Here is a 20,266-nt window from a genome sequence, read left to right on the forward strand (position 1 = left end):
GATTAGGGGAAATTGATAGTTTAGTTTAAGCCATGATAATTTTGAGGTGTCAGTTTGATATGCCAAGAAACTGAATATAAATTGCTGGTATTCATGGGGACAGTTGGGACCTTAATGTTAACCAGTCCTTTAGGCAGAGTAATGTGTTTCTTTTACGTCTTTTACCCCATTTTATTTTTTTAAAGAGAGAGAGAGTGTGCGTGTGTGTGTGTGTGTGTGTGTGTGTGGCGCAGGGGTGTCCACGCACACATGCTGTGGTGCATCTGTGAGAGGCAGAGGATGATTTTCAGGAATTGGTTCTTTCCTTTCTTGTGGGTCCCAGAAATTAAAACTCAGGTTGTGGGACTTAAAAATAAATAAGCACTTTACACTCTGAACCACCTCATCCCATGTTTTTTTTTATAGCATTTATTGTATTGTGCTCACGATTTTTGTTGTTTTCTCTGAGAGGTAGAGTTTTGTTTGTTTGTTTGTTTTTCTTTCAGTAATCTGAGCTTTAGGTACAGAGTAGATAGTTAGTAGATGTTTGGTAATTGAATTGTTTACTTTCCCTGTCACCACATAAAATCCTGGCATTTTACCTATCAGGTGTGTGTTAAATCCATTTCAGTCTTTTACTTTTGTCTTCCTTGCCTTAGTGATGATCCTAATATCCCATTAGGATCTGTACGTTTTAAATGAATTTGCTTTTAGTAAGCAGTAGAGCTTGTTTTCAAATGAACTCAGTGTTAAGGCTTAATTATAGGTAGGTACCAACTGGGTAAAACTGGCCACTACTTCATAGAGGTCTGATTCTTTAAGTTAATACTTAGCTTTATTTCATTAAAAATTTATTTAATAATAATTTTTAATATTTTGACTTATATTAAGCCCCCCTTTCCATTTCTTCCTCTAGCCCCTCCCAAAGACCCCTCTTGCTCTCAAATTCATTGCCTCTTTTTTTTTTAAAGTGTTGTTACATTTATACATGTGTTCCTAAATATAACTTTCTTAGTCCGTATTAGGTGACTTGTATGTATATGATTTCAGGGCTGATCATTTGGTATCGGATAACCAGTTAGGGGCTCTTGTTCAGGAAAGACCATTTCTCTCACTTTCAGCATTTCCCAGTTGTCCATAGTTCTTAGCTAGGGTTGAAGACCCTGGAACTTTCCCCCTTCTGTGTTAGCATGCCCATTGATGTAGTCATTGTTTTGTTCTTGTTTAAGCAGGCATGCTGATAAACCTAACATTCCTAGGAGACACAGCTTCACAGAAAACTTGCTGTTCCTCTGGCTGTTAAAGATCTTTCTGTCCCTCTTTCCCTCAATGATTCTTGTGCTCTCAATGCAGGAATCATGTTGTACACGTATTGATTGGGACTGGACACATGATCTTTTGTGTGCTGCATTTGATCTGTAGAGGTTTTCTATAATGGTCTACTTCTGTTGCAGAAAGAGTTTCTTTGATAAGGGGTAAAAACTATACTTATCTATGGGCATAAAAATAAATATTTAGGATGTAGTTAGGGATTATGCTAGTTTAGTAAAGTGAAATGTTCTCCTCCAAGATCTATGACTTCACTAACCCTGGGTAGTTGACTCTATTTCTAGTACCAGGCATTGTTTCCCTCTTATTGAGTGGGCTTTAACTCCTATTAAACAGCTGTTGGTTACAGTCAAGGTTTGCATGCCATCCTAATATCCCTAAGTAATACCGTTAAAACAGCCAACTTCCTAATTATGTAACACCATCAATTAACTATGCCTTCCTACTCAGCCTTATTCCTCTCACCTTTCTTTTCACCCTTACGGTTATCATGCCATGCAGGCTATTGTGGTTCATGGGCATCATAGCTGGCCAGAACTGTTGTTTGCTTCCCTCTCTTGGTAGCTGGAGTGATTCTCTCTGGTACCATGAAAGCTAGTCCTCAGGGAGGAGACTTTCTGGTCAGAGATCGAACTCTTACTAGCTTAAATGCATAACGATCTTTTTGTTTTCCTGATGTTGATTAATCTGCAGATAAATGATTTCTGAAATTAAATTAATGATTTAAATATATCAATCAAATTATCTGAGATTCTGTTGTATCAATCAAAATATCTGAGATTCTGTTGTCTCTTGCTTCATGAGAAAGGAAAATGATGCTAAATTTAGATGGAGCAGGATAATAGAATTTAAGTAGGGCCTAAAACACTAGGTAAAAATACTAAGTAAGGAAACGGAGGACTGATTCTTAGTATCTAGGTATGTGGAGCTGGCGTGATAGGCACTGTTACTGGTGATAAGTTAGGGATGTGCAGGAGCAGATTTTCTTTTAATGACATTTTTTTCATACAATATTTTGAAGCATATTCTTTCTGCCCCTCCAACTTCTCCTAGATCCTTCTTACCTCACTGCTCACCCAACTTGATGCTCTGTCTCTTTCTTCCCTCTATCTTTTAAAAAAAAAAAATCAAGCCAAACTCCATAAGACCAAAAAATACTAAAATAAAAAGTATACAAAACCCAAAAACAAACAAAAAAACCCATGTAGTCTGTTTTGTATTGGTCAACTTGTGGGCGTGTGGCCTGACTTGTAGTGTAGTTGATATACCCAATGACGCTCCATTGGAGAAAACTGATTTTCCTTTTCTCAGCAGTTATCAGTTGTAAATAGCTTCTCGGTTATGGGTGAAACTTCATGTCTACTTGCCCTTCTCCATGCTGGTATTTTTTGGTTTGAATTTGTGCAAGTCTTATGCCTCTCACAGTCTCCAGGAGCTCATATGTGTATCAGTTCTGTTGTGTCTGGATGATGTTCTTTCCTTGGAATCATTCATGACCTCTAGCTCTTACAGGTTTTCTACTTCTGTACGGGTTCCTGAGCCTTGCAGGGGGTGGAGGGGTTGGGTGGGAGTTATTGATAAAGACATCACATTTAAGACTGAGTGCTCCAGAGTCTCTTACTCTCTGCATATTGTTCAGTCCTGGGTCTCTGTGTTAATTACCATCTACCTCAGTAGGCTTCTCTGATGAGCCTTGAGCAATACTCTGAACTATGAGTATAGCAATAAGTCATTAGGAGTAATATTGTTGCTTTGTTCCTTGAGCTGATAAGAACGGAAGGTTTCCTCATGGAACCCATGATCTGGCTGGGCCCAGGTGGTTGGCCCCTTTAATGATCTGGTGTCAGATAGAGGCTCCATCTTACGGAGTGGGCCTTAACTCTAATCAAAAGGGTTGATTGCTCCCCCCAAGTTTTTGTCATGTTGCTCCAGTATATCATGCAAACAGGTGGCCGGTGGACATTGTAGGGTTTGTAGCTGGGGAATATTGACGGTTAGTTTTCTCCTCTGGTGATGTGCCAAGTACCTTCCAGGACCATAAATGTTAGTCATGAGGTGTGAAGTGTTTAGTTGGGCAACAGTCTGATTTCCAGAAACAGATTCTTTATATTAATGTTGAAGCAGATCACTGTGTGAAATAGCAAATGGTCAGATTGCTAGTAAAGCTTGTGAGTACAGAAGGGGAAAACTTCAAGGCTTTCCTTGAACTCGAAAACATGGAGTTGTAACCAGGTATATCCTAGGCTAACTTTGCTGATGAACAATTTGTGAAGAGTTACATTTGGGTTTCTTGGGGCTTCTAAGTGACAAACTGAACATTTTAGTAATTGGAACATTTTGATCCTCAAATCCATCTTTGATGTGTTTCACCTAATGCTATCTAAGATAGATCCCTTTTAATACATATCCAGGCATGGTACATTCTTCATATTTAACTTCAGAGCAAATGCTACAGACTTAAAAGTGCCTCGTACTTGAGTGTCTGTTAAATTAAGCAAAGTAGTAACCCCGTTTTTCTTTTTGAAGGTACAGCAAGGGAGAACTGGAAATTCAGAGAAAGAAGCAGCGCTTCCATCTACAAAAGCAGAGTTTACTTCTCCGCCCTCGTTGTTCAAGACTGGCCTGCCACCAAGCAGGTTAGTTAGATCCTTTATAGTCCCAGCGTTGGGATCTTGGCGCTGTGTCTGTGCTGTAATGCTGTGTTAAATATGAAGTCTCCCGGGGTTCTACCAGTACAAACTGGACACTCGACCTGTAGTTTGAATCATTATAAACAACTTCTCAGGGTGCTGTTCCATCTTAAAAAACAAAACACCCGAGTCTGCACGAAATGGAGCATGGTATAGTTACAATAATCTTCCATGCAGAAGTGGTGACTGCTCATGCTCTTCACTGTGTGTATTATTCTCACATAAAGATTTATTGGACTTCCTAGGTCTAGATCTATGGACTTAAAGGGATTTTTATAAAATAAATGATAGAAATTTCATCCATAAAAGTCTTATGGCATTCTTTGCTTTCATATAACCCCCAATTTTGTGTTTATAAAATACTAGATAGAAGTAGTAATTATGCAGAAAAAAAAATGTCCTTTTCATTCAAATGTGACAATTGTTTCTTTGTGACTCCATTATAAGGAAAATAACAAAGAATAAGTGAAGACCAGGGAAGGTTGAGGATGCCAGCAGTTTAGTCTTGGATTAGATTAAGGTTAACAAGTCTGGGCCTGAAATAAGTCAACTCAGCCATTAAAGATTCTCTGCCAGACTATTTACCTTCTGTTACCTGCTTAAATGTATGTTCTAGTTGTCTCTTTTCATTTGTTCTTCAGTTTATTACTGTCCTGAGAAATTATACTTTATGATATACACTAATGGGGGAAGAGACCTTAAAGAAGCATTAGGCTCATCTCTAACTAAAATGCTCTTTTATTTGTTTAGGGTTTGTTTGTTTGTTTGTTTGAGACAGGATCTCATTATATAGCCCTGGCTAGCCTGGAACTTGCTGTATAGACCAGGTTGGCCTCAGAATCACAGAGATCTGCCAGCCTCTGCCTCCCACGTGCTAGGATTAATGGCATGTTCTGCCATGACCAGTTAAAATAAAGATTCTTAAAGCTTTAGTCCAAAGTGAAACATTTAAAAGTGAGCCGAGATTTATATGGATTACTATAGAAACATCTCAAATGCTGTAATTTGAACTAAATGAAATTTCATAAAACATTTGATTAACCAATTACAGAAGCTAAAGAGTATTGATCCTTTAATAGATAGTATTTTGGATTTTGGATTTTTCTAAAAGTTCCACTTTATTTTGTCGAGTTTCTGCTTTTGAATTTTGTTAAGAGGTTGGAATCTTGCCTTAGATTTCTAGGGTTTAAATTCTAACTCAGCAGTCTACTAGTTGAGTGTCCTTGGGCCGACTCTAATTTTCTTAGGTCTGAATTTCCAAATTGGTAAAATGTAGTAATAGTACTTCCATTGAGTCTAGCTGCATGTGTCAAGTGAATTAAGGTCTGTAAAGTGTTGTGGAACTGTTTGTCACATGGAAATATTCCTCTAGATACTGTTACAGTGAAACTCTTTAAAAGTCATGGAGTCTTTGTCTCCTTTTGTGTTCCCCTCCTTGTGGGGAGTGTGTTGAATTGTATCACATCTTGTGATAATATAAAAGCTTTGCTTTGTGTTTTCCTCTATTTGAAACGAATGAGGAGCCACAGTGGGGTTTTTAGCAAGCCAGTCTGACTAAGGTTTTCAAGTCTTAATTTAGCTGCTTTACTAAGAGCAGCTTACATTGTGAACAGTGATAGAAAAGGGGACAAGGTGTAAGAGACTGCAACAAATGTGTAGGCAAGAGATAATGGTGTCCTGGACCAAGGTGATGATGAATGGTCAGAATAGTTAGCTACTGGGTGTATTCCAAAGGCTTGCAATGGCATGTCTGGGTTGGTTTGTTGTATATTACAGAGAAAAGTTATTCTCAATGAATTCAAGGATTTTGCCTTGCTCAACACAAATGTCATGATGGGGTGTCATTTAAGAGATGGAGAGGACTACAAGAGGAATGACTTGGAGAGAGACTTGGACAAGGCATTCAGTCGAGGGGATAGAAGTCAAGGTGCCGGTGTAATATGAAAGTGGAAGTTGGAGGGCTGGATAATGTCTGTGGAATAAGGAAAAGAGCATTGGCTGAAGACAGTGATCACTGTTCAAATGCTATCTAAAGTGAAGCTGGGAAATTTAACTAGACCATCAAAAACGTATTGATCCAGAATGGAAAGAGGACAGAGCCTTGAGATACTAAAAGAATGAATAGTAATCAGTAACAAAGGACCAATAAGGAGGCATAGATGAAAGTTAATGTATGGAGTGGTCAACTGTCAAACATTAGTGATAAATTGGTCAGGAAGATGAAGATCAAATGTCTATTAGATTTTCAGGTATGATAGTCACTGATGATCCTGACCAAGATGGTGTACAAGGTAAATTGAAAAGACTTAAATGGCTTCAACAGAAACAAGAGATCTTCCTTTACTCCCAGCACTTAGGAGACAGAGGCAGAGGCAGGTGGGTCTCTGTGAGTTCAAGGCCAGTCTGGTCTACAGAGTGAGCTCCAGGACAGGTAGACTATATAGAGAGACACTTTCTAAAAAACAAAGCAGAAATGAGAGGAATTGAAAAGTAAAAATATGAACAACTTTAAAGACTATTTTCTCTTGTCTGTGGGGCTAGAACCAGGGAAATAGGGACATGTGAGGCCAGATTTTTCAAGGTAAAAGAAACTGCAGTGTATGTGTACTTGAGAATGAGTTAGTTAGAAATCTTAATGATCAAGAAGTAAGGAAGGGGGACAGTTGTAGAGCAGTGTTCTTAGTTAGACCAAAGGGAACAGGGTATGAATGCATGGGTGGTAAACAACTTCCTAACTGGAGAGAATGTGCTGTACTTGGGGTTTTCAAGTCTCAGTTTAGTTTCTTTGCTAAGAACAACGTGTAGAGTGAGAAAAGGTAGAAACAGGGACCCTTGTAGGAGATTGCAGCAAGTACCTAGACAAAAAAATAATGAGAACAATGGGACACTCTCGTAGATTGCTACCCTTTTTTTCCCCTAGGAAAATGAGATAAAGACTTAGCAGGGCAGACTAAAGATGGTAGAGTGGGTGTTGATGTTTGAAAGAGAAGCCTGAAGTGGTCTTTTTTTGGGGTAGGTGAATAAACTTTTGTGTAAAAAAAAGAATAGGATCACTTGGCAGTAGTCAGAGGGAAACAGAGTTCGAAGGCTTACTCCAAATTGGGAGAAACAATGTTTTTATATGTTGATGGAAATGAGTTAATAAAATGAAAAGTTAATGGATTTGTGTTTGCAGTTTGTGTTTGTTAGATTGAAGAAGCCAAGGTCTAAAATGAGCCAAGTCAAGTGTGCTTTAGATGTGCTCATGAAGAGCAGTTACAGTTGTATTTCACAGGAGTGGAGGTTATGCCAGGCAATAACTAAGGGACAGAGGGCCCCAAAAAGTGAATGTGTATTCAAGGGGTGATAATAGTAATGACTGGACCTAAGTAGAGATAAAGACATTGGAAGATATGCATAAAGATGGAATGAAAAAGATGGTAAGGGACAGAAAAACACCTGGTGAAGGAAGGATGGGAAATTAGCAGGCCCGTCACCACTTCAAGTATGAGTAATTGCCCTTGCAACTAATAGGAACATACCTAGCATGCTTTTCTCATCACTTCTGAATATAAAGGGCAGTGCTCATTCCTCGTTAGGAAAATTTGTTTTCTGGATTTATCTTCAGTTAATCAAAAATAGACTTTTAGAATCTTTGTAAACTAATTCCCTAAAAATCGTGTGTGTGTGTGTGTGGGGGTCATTTTATATATATGAAAATTGGATAAAATCTTTGGAAATAAATTTTTATTGAGTTTAGGAGGAAGATAGTATTGTCAATACTGAGACATAAACCAGATTTAAGAGTAGTGATCTGTGATACTGGCCTAAGCACTAGATCTCCCTTGCTAAAATCTTACATGCCTTACTAATGTGTAGGTGGATGTTTGCAGAGACCTTCTGAAATTTGGGATTGGTAGAAATGGTGAGTTTGCAACTTCGGAACTGCCCAGCAAGCTGGCATACTTAAGGAGAGGTCTACATTTGCTATATCAGAATGCTTTGTTTAGTCTTTTTAAGTTCTCATATTATTTATTTTCTTTTGAAGTACATATCTATGGAAAAGTGATAGGAGTTTACATCTTGATAAGATTTTACAAATACAGTATATTGTTGTAAACTAGCAAGTACATTGGAAAACAAATCTTTGCTATTCTTTTCCTTGTTGTTTTCATTTTGTACTGTTCTGTTTTGACAAGTATTCAAACTTAAGAGTTCCAAGTAAAGCACGGAGAACCTCATCTACACAGTTCACTAGGTTCTAACATGTTGTATTTGCTTCTTAAAAATACTTCTCTCTCAACTGTTTGGATGCTAATTTGGATGGTAACCATTGGATGCATGCTTCTCTTAACCTCTAAACACTTCACCTTGTATTTCTTAGGAACATGGATGGACGTTTTATTACATAAGTGTAAATAGGGCAGTTATCAAAGTCAGGAAAATCTGATGCTGAATCAATCCTTTGTCTAATACCCAGATCATCAATTTTGCCAGTTATCTCAATATTGTCCTTTACTGAATTCCTTTTCTTTTTGACCTCGCACTCAGTCCAGGGTCATTCATTTGAGCTCTCTCTTCAGATGTTTACCATCTAGAGCAGCTTCTCAAGCCTTTGGTTGCATTTTAGAAGAGTGTAATCCGGTTGTTTTAGAGATGGTTCCTCATTCTGACTTTGCCAGTTCCTCCTCATTATTAGATGGGCTTGTACTTTGAGACTGTTGTGTAAATGATGCTGTGTTCTCCTCTTCAGTGTACCAGCCTCAAGAGAAATAACCCATTTGCCCCACTTGTCTTTTACTAATGATGGTAAATCTAGTGAGTTACTTGTGCTCATGCCTTTCTGGCTCTACGTCAAGTTCCTGTTTCTCCTTTTGCATTTAAGAAGTCATTTTTGCATTGGGGATATTGCTCAGTTTTAGAGAAACTGCTTGCATGTGCAAGGCCCTGGGTCTGATTCCTAGCACCATTAAAAAAAAGTAATTTTGCAGAGAAACTAGGTATAAATGTCCTAACTTCCCAAGAACTTTATCATCTGTTGATGATTTTTATAATAACTGAGTTGCTATTATAATGTCTTTAAAACAATAATTAACTTTTAAAATTTTGTTTAAATTATCTTGTTAATGTGTATGGGTGTTTTGCATGCATATAAGTCTGTGCACTGTATGTATGTGGTACCACAGAAGTCACAAGAGTATGTTGGATCCTTTGGAACAGACAAGGCTGAGACTTGAACCTAGGTCCTCTAGAAGAGCTCTCAGTGTTCTTGACCACTGAGCCATCTACCCAGTCTTACTTGCTTTTATGAGTATTTTGCCTGCATGTATGTACATGTACCATATGTGTATCTGGTTCCTAAGGAAGCAAGAAGAGGATGCTGGATCCCTTGGGATCATATGGGTGCTAAGAACCAAACTTGGGTTCTCTGAAAGAACAACAAGTGCTCTTAACCACTGAGCCATCTCTCCAGCTCCTGCTTTTCAGTGTTTTTGAAACAAGATTTTGCCATGTAGCTTAGGCTATCACAATCCTTCCACCTCACCCTTTCCAGTGCTGGCATTGACAACATGCCTCACAAAGTGTATGAGTTCTTATGTGTAGAGAAGGATGTGTGTGTGTGTGTGTGTGTGTGTGTGTGTGTGTGTGTCCGCCCGCCCGTATGGGTGCATGTGTGTGATTTTATATAGTAATTTGTTTTGTTTTGATGTGTCAAATTTTCCCAATTGACTGGTGGGAGTGGCTTCAAAATTGCTTTTGACTGTGTGTGTGTGTGTGTGTGTGTGTGTATGTATGTATGTATGTATGTATGATCTCTGCTTCTTGGCATTAGCAGGGTATTCCAAGCTCATCTGATTTCTTTTAAGACATTTACTCATCTTAGGAGGAATACTAATTCAAAAGCAAGATCAGGCTGATAGCTATGATCGTTGCACTGGGGTGTCATTTATTTTCAGGGCCATTTAAGCACTTAACAGCTTGGGAAACAGCAATTTCAGTATGAAAGTGTCACTTGCATATTTTTAAATAAAGTTTGAGTCATGAAATCATGTTTCTTTTACATCCAGTTTGATACCACAGATGCTTCCTTTCTCAGAACTAGTTCATATTATGTCTCTTTGTTCTCAAAGTGATAATCTGGCCCCCAGCAGCTTCAGTCTGTTACTCATTTGATTGGTAATCAAATGTAATCTTAATAGATTTGGGATTTCTGCTTAGCTATTAACACACACACAATTAAAGAGTTCTTTCTACTCTGGTTTAGACTGAGAGTGAATGGGGAAACATTTCTTCATGTGCTTCAGTGTCACTGGTTCCTTTGGTCTCTTCACTGTAGCATCTTTTCCTCCATGACTACTGGTGGAATTTCTTTTCCCATGAGTAAATAGTGAACTCAGAGCCAAGGACAGGGCTATCCAGTGGATACATGGAGCTGTCACTTTCTTTTTTTTTCTTTGATTTTAGTGACAGATTCCCTTCAGTTCATTTGTAGTTCATTTTTCCCTGGGTGCGTGTTTACAGAAGTAGACTTGGAAATGTGTGTAGTTTTAGTAGCTTTGAAACAGTCTTTCCCAGGATTGGCGAGAATGGAAATAGCTGGACTTACTTTTGTGACAGAGTCTTCCTGTGTAGTCAGCTGGTGAGCTTCCTGCCTCAGCCCTGTGAATGCCACTGTGCCTAGCTAAACTTTGAATGGAGTGTGTCACTGGAGAGAAAATAGCTTTGGAAATGTGCTTGGAAAGAGTTGTTCCTTTGCAATGAAATTTTAGTTTATCATAGGTTTTTATGAAACAAATCCGAGTATTACGATAAACTGGTTGTACTGACAAATATGGGTTATTGAGGAGCATAGAAGAAAACAACACCAGTTTTGAGTGAGATTTTGTGAAACAGCAGAAATTGTTATTAATTCATAAAGGCACAAATTTGTTTTTTGATAATTTTTTGGGCATACCCTTGGTTCTTTTTTCATTTCTGCATCTTGACACCATACTATGTTGAAACATTTCTAATAGTATTCAAGAGTTAACAAGTTGGTGATAACAACATCTAAATTAAAATGCCTGCAGTAGTCAGTTCTCCAGCAAATGCTTCATGACTTGAAAAGAATGGTACTGTAGGAACATGTCAGAGCACCTTAGAAAAAGCATGCCAAGGAAAAATAAACAGGACAAGGGGGGTTAGAGACAACAGTATGTAAGAAAAAACATAGCAAATTTATCTCACCAGAAACAGCACCTCTTCTCAGTCTCAGACAAGTACTGCCTCCAGAAAAGCCAGTTCAAGCGTTGGGAAGTGGCAGGATCGATATGGGAGGGCCGAGTCACCTGACCTAAGGTAAGGCTGTTTTTAAACCTTGGCTACTTCCTCATCTTTAGATCACTGGTATTACTGTGTCTCTTAGTATATAATAAGGTAACTAGTTTTGAGACTCTACCATATTTCTCCCCATTGATGCTTTGTCAGAGTGCATTGAGGCATTTTACTGAGACCCAGCATGTGTCTTCCTCATCCTTTTGGCCTTTCATGTATGTAATTGTTACATTGAACCACACTAATTATGGTGTTCTGAACTTTTCTCTCCCCCTTGTTGCATGTTAATTCTTTGTTTTTATACATTCTTTTATGATATTCTCAGCTATTTTTCACTGCTTATGCATGAAGTGTAACTTTCTGAACTAGTTTTAGGACTTGCAAATTTGACTCCACAGAATTTTTCTAATCCTGTCCAGCTACCTTGTCTCAGCCTGCTCTTCCTGTAGTGGGTCTCTACCAGCTGCCCTAGGTTGTGTGTTTCTCTAGTTAGCGGGTTGACTCATAATCCCACCATCCATAGATTTTTGATTTGTGTTCAAATGTCCTCACAGTGTGTACAGCCATAGACACACTATAATTTCTAAGTCAGCGAAATGGGATTAACTCATTTCTAAAGGATACAGTGAGTAGTGCTGTCCACGCAGAATGTATTGCTAACAGTAGTTAGTGTGAGAGATAATAGTTTAGTGTACGACTCAGAAGTATATATAGCCCAGGGTAATTTTAACATGCCCTTTGAGAGTATTACAACCAAACAAGGAATAATTTTGCTGTTGGCTTTGTTTGTGTTGTTGAAGAATTTTATGCTTCCTTTGTCTAAATCATGTACTAATGATCTGGTGGTGGTTTGCTCTTAATAACTTTAATGTAAAAGCTTTTAGATATGCAAATTATGGCAGGTGCTTTTGATTGTAGCATTTTACAAAAAGCAGAGGGGGCAGCACTATCCAAAGAAAGTTTGATTTTCATTTTTTTCCCCATAGAAGCTTAATTATATATTCTTAGTGAATTGTAAAAATTTCTAGTCAGTTTGAGGTTTGCTATTAGAAAAGAATAAGTTATTTATGTCAAAGAAAAAAATAGGCATTCATGTCAGAGACAGTATTTTGACTTTTTAAAAAATACTCCTAACTATCCGTCTAGTAACTGAGAAGGTAAAAGTTTTCAGAACAATTTTATGTGATTTTTTTTGATGGGTTAAGAATGAAAAAAAAAAAAAAGAAAGAAAGAAAGAAAGAAGGAGGCTGGAGAGTTGGCTCAGAGGTTAAAAGCACTGACTGCTCTTGCGGAGGACCAGGTTTAGTTTCCAGTACACAGTGTGCTGGTTCACAATCACCAGTAACTGCAGTTCCAGGCAGCCGATGCCCTCTTCGGCCCTCCACGGCCACCAGGCATGCATGTGATGCACAGACATGTGTGCACACAAAACACTCTTACGCAGTCAATAACTAAAGCCAGCAAAATACACAGTAGCTTTAAAAAAGAATGAAAACAGTGATTTATTTTAATAGTCATTTTATTAGCAAATTTTAGTTATACTTAAATGACACTAAAATTTTACATGTGTAATCAAGAGAAATTTAAAATTATTTTAGGTAAAGTTAGTTCTAATATGTGGAGTCAAACAATGAATTTTTTCATATTGTTAGCAATTAAATGTAATTCAGAATTTTAATACTTGTATTAGTGGCACTTCTATATAATAATTTGATTTAGTGTATAATAATTGAATTTATTTTTATCCTGACCAGCCATATTACTGCCCAGATTGACTTAGAGGCTTGATTCTGGGTGGGCTGAAAGGTTCACCTCAAATGCTAGCTTGCAATAGAATGACAGCAGTAACTCTACTGAGAGTTGGCATTGGGTAACATTTATAGCCTCACAGAGTCCTTTATGTAATGTTTATTTAATTTATATTTTTTACCTCTTGATTACCAGCTAGTTTCAGCAGGGTATTATGTGTTTTCATTTGCAAGATGAATGATGGACAGTTTTGCAGTAGACCTACTACCCAATACTTCCTCTACATTCTTTTTCTTGATTTGTGCTCTTCAGACCATCTAAAATATCCCTCATTCCCATTCGTGTATTTATGTTGATCTTGTGTGTTGGTTCATTCTTTCCTGTAATAGCTTAAGAGAGGTTACAGCCATATGTTTAGATATATGACCTGATTGAGACATCTCACCAACTATAACTGTCTTCTATTTGGGAATATGAAAATTTCAAATGCTGGGGTTTGGAGAGATGGCTCAGTGGTTAAGCTCACTTGTTGCGTTTGCAGAGGATGCGTGTTCAGTTCCCAGCACCCAGATGGAGGCTCACAACTATCTAATTGTGGTTCCAGGGGATCATACCCCCTCTTCTACCTCTATAGGCACCACACACACAGTGTACAGACAAGCATGCAGGAAAAACATCCATACATATAAAATAAATAATTGTTTTAGTATAAGAAAAATTCAAATGCTATTTTTTTCTTAGAGAATAAATCTTTGAAATGTCTGCTCCCCAGTTTTTATTGTGAAAAACTCTTCAGAAATATAAAGCTAGAAAATGTTCTCGATTTTCTTTGTAGCAGTAACTCATTTGTAAACTTGCTTCACACAGTGGCCTCTCATCTGCGTTTTACACACACCTGAGGTTTGGGATCTCTTGGTCCTTCTTCGAAAGCTCTATGTGCTAGAACACTCGCTCTTCCTTAGATGAGACTTGACCTCTTTTGGATAGACTCCCCTGACTGATTGAGCCTCACACTCTGATGCTGTCCACGGCATTTGAGAATGGAGCTGTGAAATCCATTTTTGCTTCTGTTGTACAGATACTGCAGAGTTTGTCTGGTTTTGGTGCTTTTCAAAGTGTATAGTTGTAACTCATTTCTCAGTCTCAGTCAGTTTGGCGGTTCTAGGTGATATTTGTTGGGTTTTGTCATTAGGCTTTTTATAATAAAATCATGTTTGCTTTTAATATTGTACTTTTCCTTTATAGTAAGCATCATTTTACAAAACTCCATTTTTTTAAATGTAATAAATATGTTCTGGATTTCTTAGGCAAAACACATTTCTTGTGTGTCTTATTACCAATAAGATTTAAAAACTACTGTAATCTATCATACTTTCTTCCAAAAAGAATTCACAGTTTTGCTCTATATTCTTGTATGTAAAAGTGTGAATAATAGTTGTGCCATAAGTTATGAGTTATAAATGTAAGTAAAGTGCTCAGTTAATACAAGTGCTAAATTACTGACAAGCAATCTGCAACTAGTGATTTATTTTTATCATATGCACTAAAGAGCTGTGCACTGAGAATGCCTTTGCCCTGCCTGCTGAAAGTGGGTGGCTTAGACATACAATTATGACAGAGATTAGCAAATAGCCTGTGCCTATCTTCATGTGACCTCTAGTTGCCATTGAGAAATCCCAGTTTTATCTTTGTTAGCAGCCCTTCACTCTTTCTGGGGCATCAGAATCATCAAAATAAGACATTTTAATTTGATTTCAGAAATGGTTTCATATTTGCAGGATACTTACAAGATGGAAACTTATGAACAAGAGCCCATTTAAGCTGTAGATAAACTCAGATATCCAGAGTGCTTAGTCTCTGTCCCTGCTTCTTACCATACAGTTGCGTCTCATATCAAGAGTGCTGAGAATAGCAGTAGCGGAGTCGGCGGTACTGAGCAGATCTGGGGCCCGGTTAGTTAGATGCACTGTGTTGACGTCTGAGTTCCGGCAGCTCTTCCTGTCGTGAAGCACTGCTGAGAGTTTTCATGTAATAAATAAACTGTCTGCTGGGAATTTCCATGGAGAGCTGCTAGAGAACTTGCCGAGCGTACGTGAGACCGTGGGTTTAATCCTTGGGATGGTGGAGTGGCAAAGTTGATGGGGACACATTCTGGGACTAATGTGATTCAGTGTATTCCATCATGTGGCTCAGGACTAATGGAGTTTGACATTAGTCCATTGTGTTATATGTTACTTTTGTTTACTTTGCTTCATCTATGAACATGTCATAATCCACTTGTGAACAAAATGTCAAATTCATTCTGATAAAAGGGAATTATTTGATGTAGTTTATTCAAAAACCTGGGCCAGGAGGTCTTAGGGCAGTGTTTTTGGACTTCCTGGGGGTGTGTTCTGAAGACTGATTTCTCTACTGTTATGTTTTACAAACATGGTGTTTACCATCTTGCATTTCTTGTGATTACTCCACTTAAAGCTTAGAAAACTAATGTGTTCTTCATTTAAGGTAAAGTTGAAGAGCTGCATGCTTCCTGGTGTCCCTGGAGTTTTTAAAGCCACAGTGCTAAGAGACAATTTATTAGGAATCATAGAGAAAAGTCAGTCTCGTACTGAGGCTTACTTTTCAATGGATGTCTTATGGAGTCAGAGAATTTGCAGTCTGAACTACAAATCCAAACAAATGTGGCAGGGTAATTTTGATGGGAATACATTTTAAAACTTCAAGAGGGGACCGGTTCTGTAGTGGGGAAGAGTAGGAAAGGAAGTAGATTTTGATATTGAAATTTTCATGACTATAAATGGTGAGGGAAATAAGCACCATGTCTGACAGTATGTTGGATTCCAAGGGCAGAGAGCACGTGCTTTAATAGGAAGCAGTGATCTGTATAATTTTGTATTATTTTAAGTTTTAGGATACAAATTGGAAGACTATTTGCTTGCCTCATGTTTGGATTATTCTCTTATATGTGAAAGTTTGGGTATTTCCCCAGTTATAGTGGGATATTATTATGAATCAGGGGCTTAGTTGTTAAGAAAGCTTGCTACTCTTGCAGAGGACTGGTGTTTGATTCCCAGCACCCCACATCTGCTGGCTATGAGCTGCCTATAGCTTCAGCTCCCTGGAATCTAACACTCTCTTCTGGCCTCCATGAGCGTCTGCAAACACCTGAATAAAAATAAAAGTAAATCTTTAAACAGAATGTCTCTAAGTTGTGTGCGCTACTCTTGCTCATTGCTTTTATGGAAATGCTAGAAAGTCAATGATCTACTGAAATTAGAAAGGCTTGAACATTGTTGTATTGTATTAAAAGTGTACAGAAGAGAGTCAGCACGAAATGGTCATTGTTGACATTGGTTTGTATCTGAGCTTTTTCCTAGATGGTTGAGTCTGATATAGAAAGAGACAGTGAAGGATGCTGACTTGTACTTGGATGACATCTCTGATGTCCTTGTGTACTTTAATGATGGGGCCCTTTTATTCTTACGGCTGTAAAATAATAGTTACTGGAAACAAACTGGCTAATGCATTATTTCCAGAAAAGTCCTAGTGTTTTCAAAGGTGAATTAATTACTTTGTTGGAAGGAAGCATACATAGTTCATGGGATTAGAAGGTATCAGGCATGAAAATTGGTTTTGCCATCCAGTTATTATGTCAATTAATTATACTCTGCACTTTGATGTTACCATATCCAACAATTATACACTAATTTTGTTTTATGTTTGTTTATGTACACTTTAATGGAGTTCTCTTAAGGATTTTTTTTTCTTCTGTGAAGTTTTAAAGTTTGAATTGTTAGGACTGAAAAGTGAAACAATTCTTACATCCACTTTTCAGAGCCTGTTTCTGAAGTGATTTCCTCTTTCTTGTTCAGCATATATGCTTTTAAAAGTCCTTCCTCAGCTACATAGTAGCTTTTATTAAAAAAGAAAAAGTAGCCTACTGTTTCTGTTGACTTGTAGCATGGTTCCTGGTAGATCATTTATCCTTACCTCTCAAACTTGAGAGGGATGGTAAATACCAAGGACAGGTAAGCCAGGCTTCGGTGCTTACAGTGTTTATCTGAAGGAGAGTCACTAGAAAGGAGAAACTGGTTTCCTTTTTCCTTTTAACATTTCACAGCCTGACTATATCACTAAAGAGAATGGCGGATGTGCTGTGTTTGTGTGTGAAAACGACCATTATCTCTTTTCAAGCCTTTTTGGAGAACTAAGTGTTTGAGGAATAGAATTATTTGTTGGATTAATTGTCATAGCTAACAGATTTTATTTCAGCTTGTCTAGCATTTACTATCTGATTCTATTCCATGAAGGTAAATTTGTTTGCAAACTACTTTAGTAAAATTATATTTTTTCAAAAATCAGATTACAGAGTAGTGAGAATCTACGTCAGAGAAATTCTTTCAATACATTTTTATTTTAAAAGTACACCATAAAGGCTGTGTATTTGTTAATGTTTCTATTCTTCAATCATCTAATTAGATGAAACTGAATTTCTTCAACTCTTGTGTTTCAGGAGATTACCTGGTGCAATTGATGTCATTGGTCAGACAATAACCATCAGCCGAGTAGAAGGAAGACGCCGGGCCAACGAGAACAGCAATATACAGGTTTCTATTTCAAAACCAGCCATTGTGTGTTCTTGTTTAACTGACGCCATGTGCGCATGTGTGCATGCATGTAGACCCCCATAGTGCTAGTCTTTGTCAGTTGCTTTCAATGTTATGAAGGGATTTCATATGCAAAACCATCAGCCTTATCTATACTTATTAGAAAAACTTCCCATTTAGAATTTATAACCTCTCAATTTCTGTGAATGAAGTTTTCCTTTGCTTGTTAGAAGCATACCGTATAATTTCATTGAAAAGAAAGCGAAGGGGAAATCAACCTAGAATTCTACCACCTAGATGTTTATTGTCAATAAAGCATATAAAATGTGCTTTTTAGCATTTATATGCTTCTTAGCATTTTAAAGGTAATTTTTGTAAAACAGAAGATAGTTATTCCTATCATTAAATTGTTATGATTTCTTGAAATGGTTTCAAGAAATTTCAATTTTAATAAGTTATGAGTAGAACACTCGGAAGATTATAGTACTTAAATGTAGAAAAAAGTTAATAAAAATAATTACATATTTGCCGGGTGGTGGTGGCTCAAGCCTTTAATCCCAGCACTCGGGAGGCAGAGCCAGGAGGATCTCTGTGTGTTCGAGGCCAGCCTGGTCTACAGAGCGAGATCCAGGACAGGCTCCAAAGCTACACAGAGAAACCCTGTCTCAAAAAACAAAACAAAACAAAACAAAATTACATATTTAAATGGTATGTTTTAGTAAGAATTCAAGAGTGTATATATTGTGTTAGCTGGCTTTGCTATTTGTAAACCTCATTGCACAATCAGAATGTATCATGGGACGGTTAAAAGTCCCAGTTTGTGGTGGTCACCTTCCTGCATTGCTTTAATATGTTTAGGTCTTCAAGTTTGTATCTAATCACACAGTCAACACTGCACTCTTTGCCAGGGGAACTTTTGCTCTTAGAGTGGCTCACATAAAAAGTTATTTACATTCATAACTGCTTCTTTTCCACCTATTAACACGTGCTTAACACTTTACCATGTGGTGAGATTAGGTCCTCAAATGCCTGGCTTACTTACTTGCATGTGAGTTTCTTAGGGCAAGATCTATATTGATCATTGGTCTAACTCACTCCAGTACTTGAACTTTGCCTGAGGTTAAATTGTGGCACTTGCTGTATTGTGTTTACAAAGTGTTTGTTTATAACTTGAAATGCTTTGATTAGTTCTTAATTGAAAAAGAATTGGTAGTCTAGTTCTCTGAACTGGGCTTTGAGTATGAACATTTTAAAAAGGAGGTGTGTGAACATGTACTCACATGTGTACACACAAGCCTACATCACATAGAAACGTTGCTCCTCCGCTAGTGTGAGCATTAAAGCCACCCGTTATTTCACTTTTTAGAGTGGATAAAGTGAACTTACTAAGATTCAACTTTCAGAACATTGATTTATCTTTCTAATTAATTATGCTTTAATTTTAGGTCCTTTCTGACAGATCTGCTACTGAAGTAGACAACAATTTCAGCAAACCACCTCCATTTTTCCCGCCAGGGGCTCCTCCTACTCACCTTCCACCTCCTCCATTTCTTCCACCTCCTCCCACTGTCAGCACTGCCCCACCTCTGATCCCACCTCCAGGTAAGACGTGGGGAAAGGCCTTCGATTAACTAGGGTTCCTTTCCTTTGGGCTGAAGTGAAAATATATATTTGGAAATCCTACTTTGATTGATTATACTACATTAAAAGTAACATTTTATCTTCAGTAGATTCACACTGAATCTTGTTATTTATTCTATTTACTATTTATTATTGTATCTTGTTATTTCAGCATAGTAGAGATACTATTTTAAAGTAGAAAAGAATAAACAGATAATAATATTGACCTTGAAGTATAATAATAAGTACAAACTGAAGTTGCTCTTAGTGTGTGGAGAAATCCTTACCAAATATTAAACTGTATGTTGACTTGTATTGAAAAAGGTTCTAAAGTGACTTTTAGAAATAAATAGGTCCAAAAAATAGTATTTTGTGAGATTGGAATCAGTTTAGTGGTAAGTCTTTTGTGTGATGGTTTCCATTTAGGAGATGACCACTGAGTCTTGTGTTTAATGTTTATTTCTTTAAGCAAGACAGAAAATCAGTTTTATCATGTTTTTAACTACTTTTGATAGTTAGAAACCCAGAACCTTAGTAATACAGGAAAAAGTCTGCAAGCAGTCTCCACAGCTCACCCAGTGGACTCTTCTCTTTTTCAGTCAGTTTTCAGTGCTTCTCGCCGTCACCAGCTCTTTATGACACTGGCAGGTGGATTGAGATCTCAGTGACATTCTGTTGGCAGTGGAGAATGCCAATAGTAGATGGCAAACGTTAGCTTCAGGCCCTAGTTAAGTCTAAGGAAACATGCATTAGGATTTGCCTTCTCCTGGTAAAACCACTCTGTTCTTGATAGGCATGCTGAGTGAGCTGCCCTCTCTAAGGTGCCTGTTGTGCTCAGTCCAGAGCCACCTACCTCTTCCCCGGTGCTTACCCTTGACCTGCAATGTCAGCTCCTCTCTCTGCACCTGTGTCCTTCACACCCCACAGTCCTTCACTGTCCTTCAGCTCTGAACTACGATTAGAAAATACTATGAGAAATGCTCTTTAGAAAAATCTGTT

The 20,266-nt window shown here is 37.7% G+C and overlaps 1 protein-coding gene across 11 annotated transcripts in view; it reads left to right on the top strand.

Moving 5' to 3' along the window:
- Fip1l1 (factor interacting with PAPOLA and CPSF1) overlaps positions 1–20,266 on the top strand; it is a 64,429-nt gene that overhangs the window by 19,042 nt on the left and 25,121 nt on the right. For 6 of the 11 annotated variants that reach the window (XM_059276017.1, XM_059276018.1, XM_059276019.1 and 3 more), the window contains 3 exons: positions 3,835–3,944; positions 17,554–17,647; positions 19,093–19,249. In XM_059276017.1, the coding sequence (XP_059132000.1) occupies positions 3,835–3,944; positions 17,554–17,647; positions 19,093–19,249 (361 nt within the window). Of the gene's footprint in view, positions 1–3,834; positions 3,945–11,207; positions 11,316–17,553; positions 17,648–19,092; positions 19,250–20,266 lie in introns of all 11 variants that reach the window. The other 5 variants (XM_059276013.1, XM_059276022.1, XM_059276014.1 and 2 more) reach the window with 1 other exon arrangement.

The sequence above is a fragment of the Peromyscus eremicus genome, chromosome 10 (genome assembly GCF_949786415.1).
Source record: "Peromyscus eremicus chromosome 10, PerEre_H2_v1, whole genome shotgun sequence".
NCBI lineage: Eukaryota > Metazoa > Chordata > Mammalia > Rodentia > Cricetidae > Peromyscus > Peromyscus eremicus.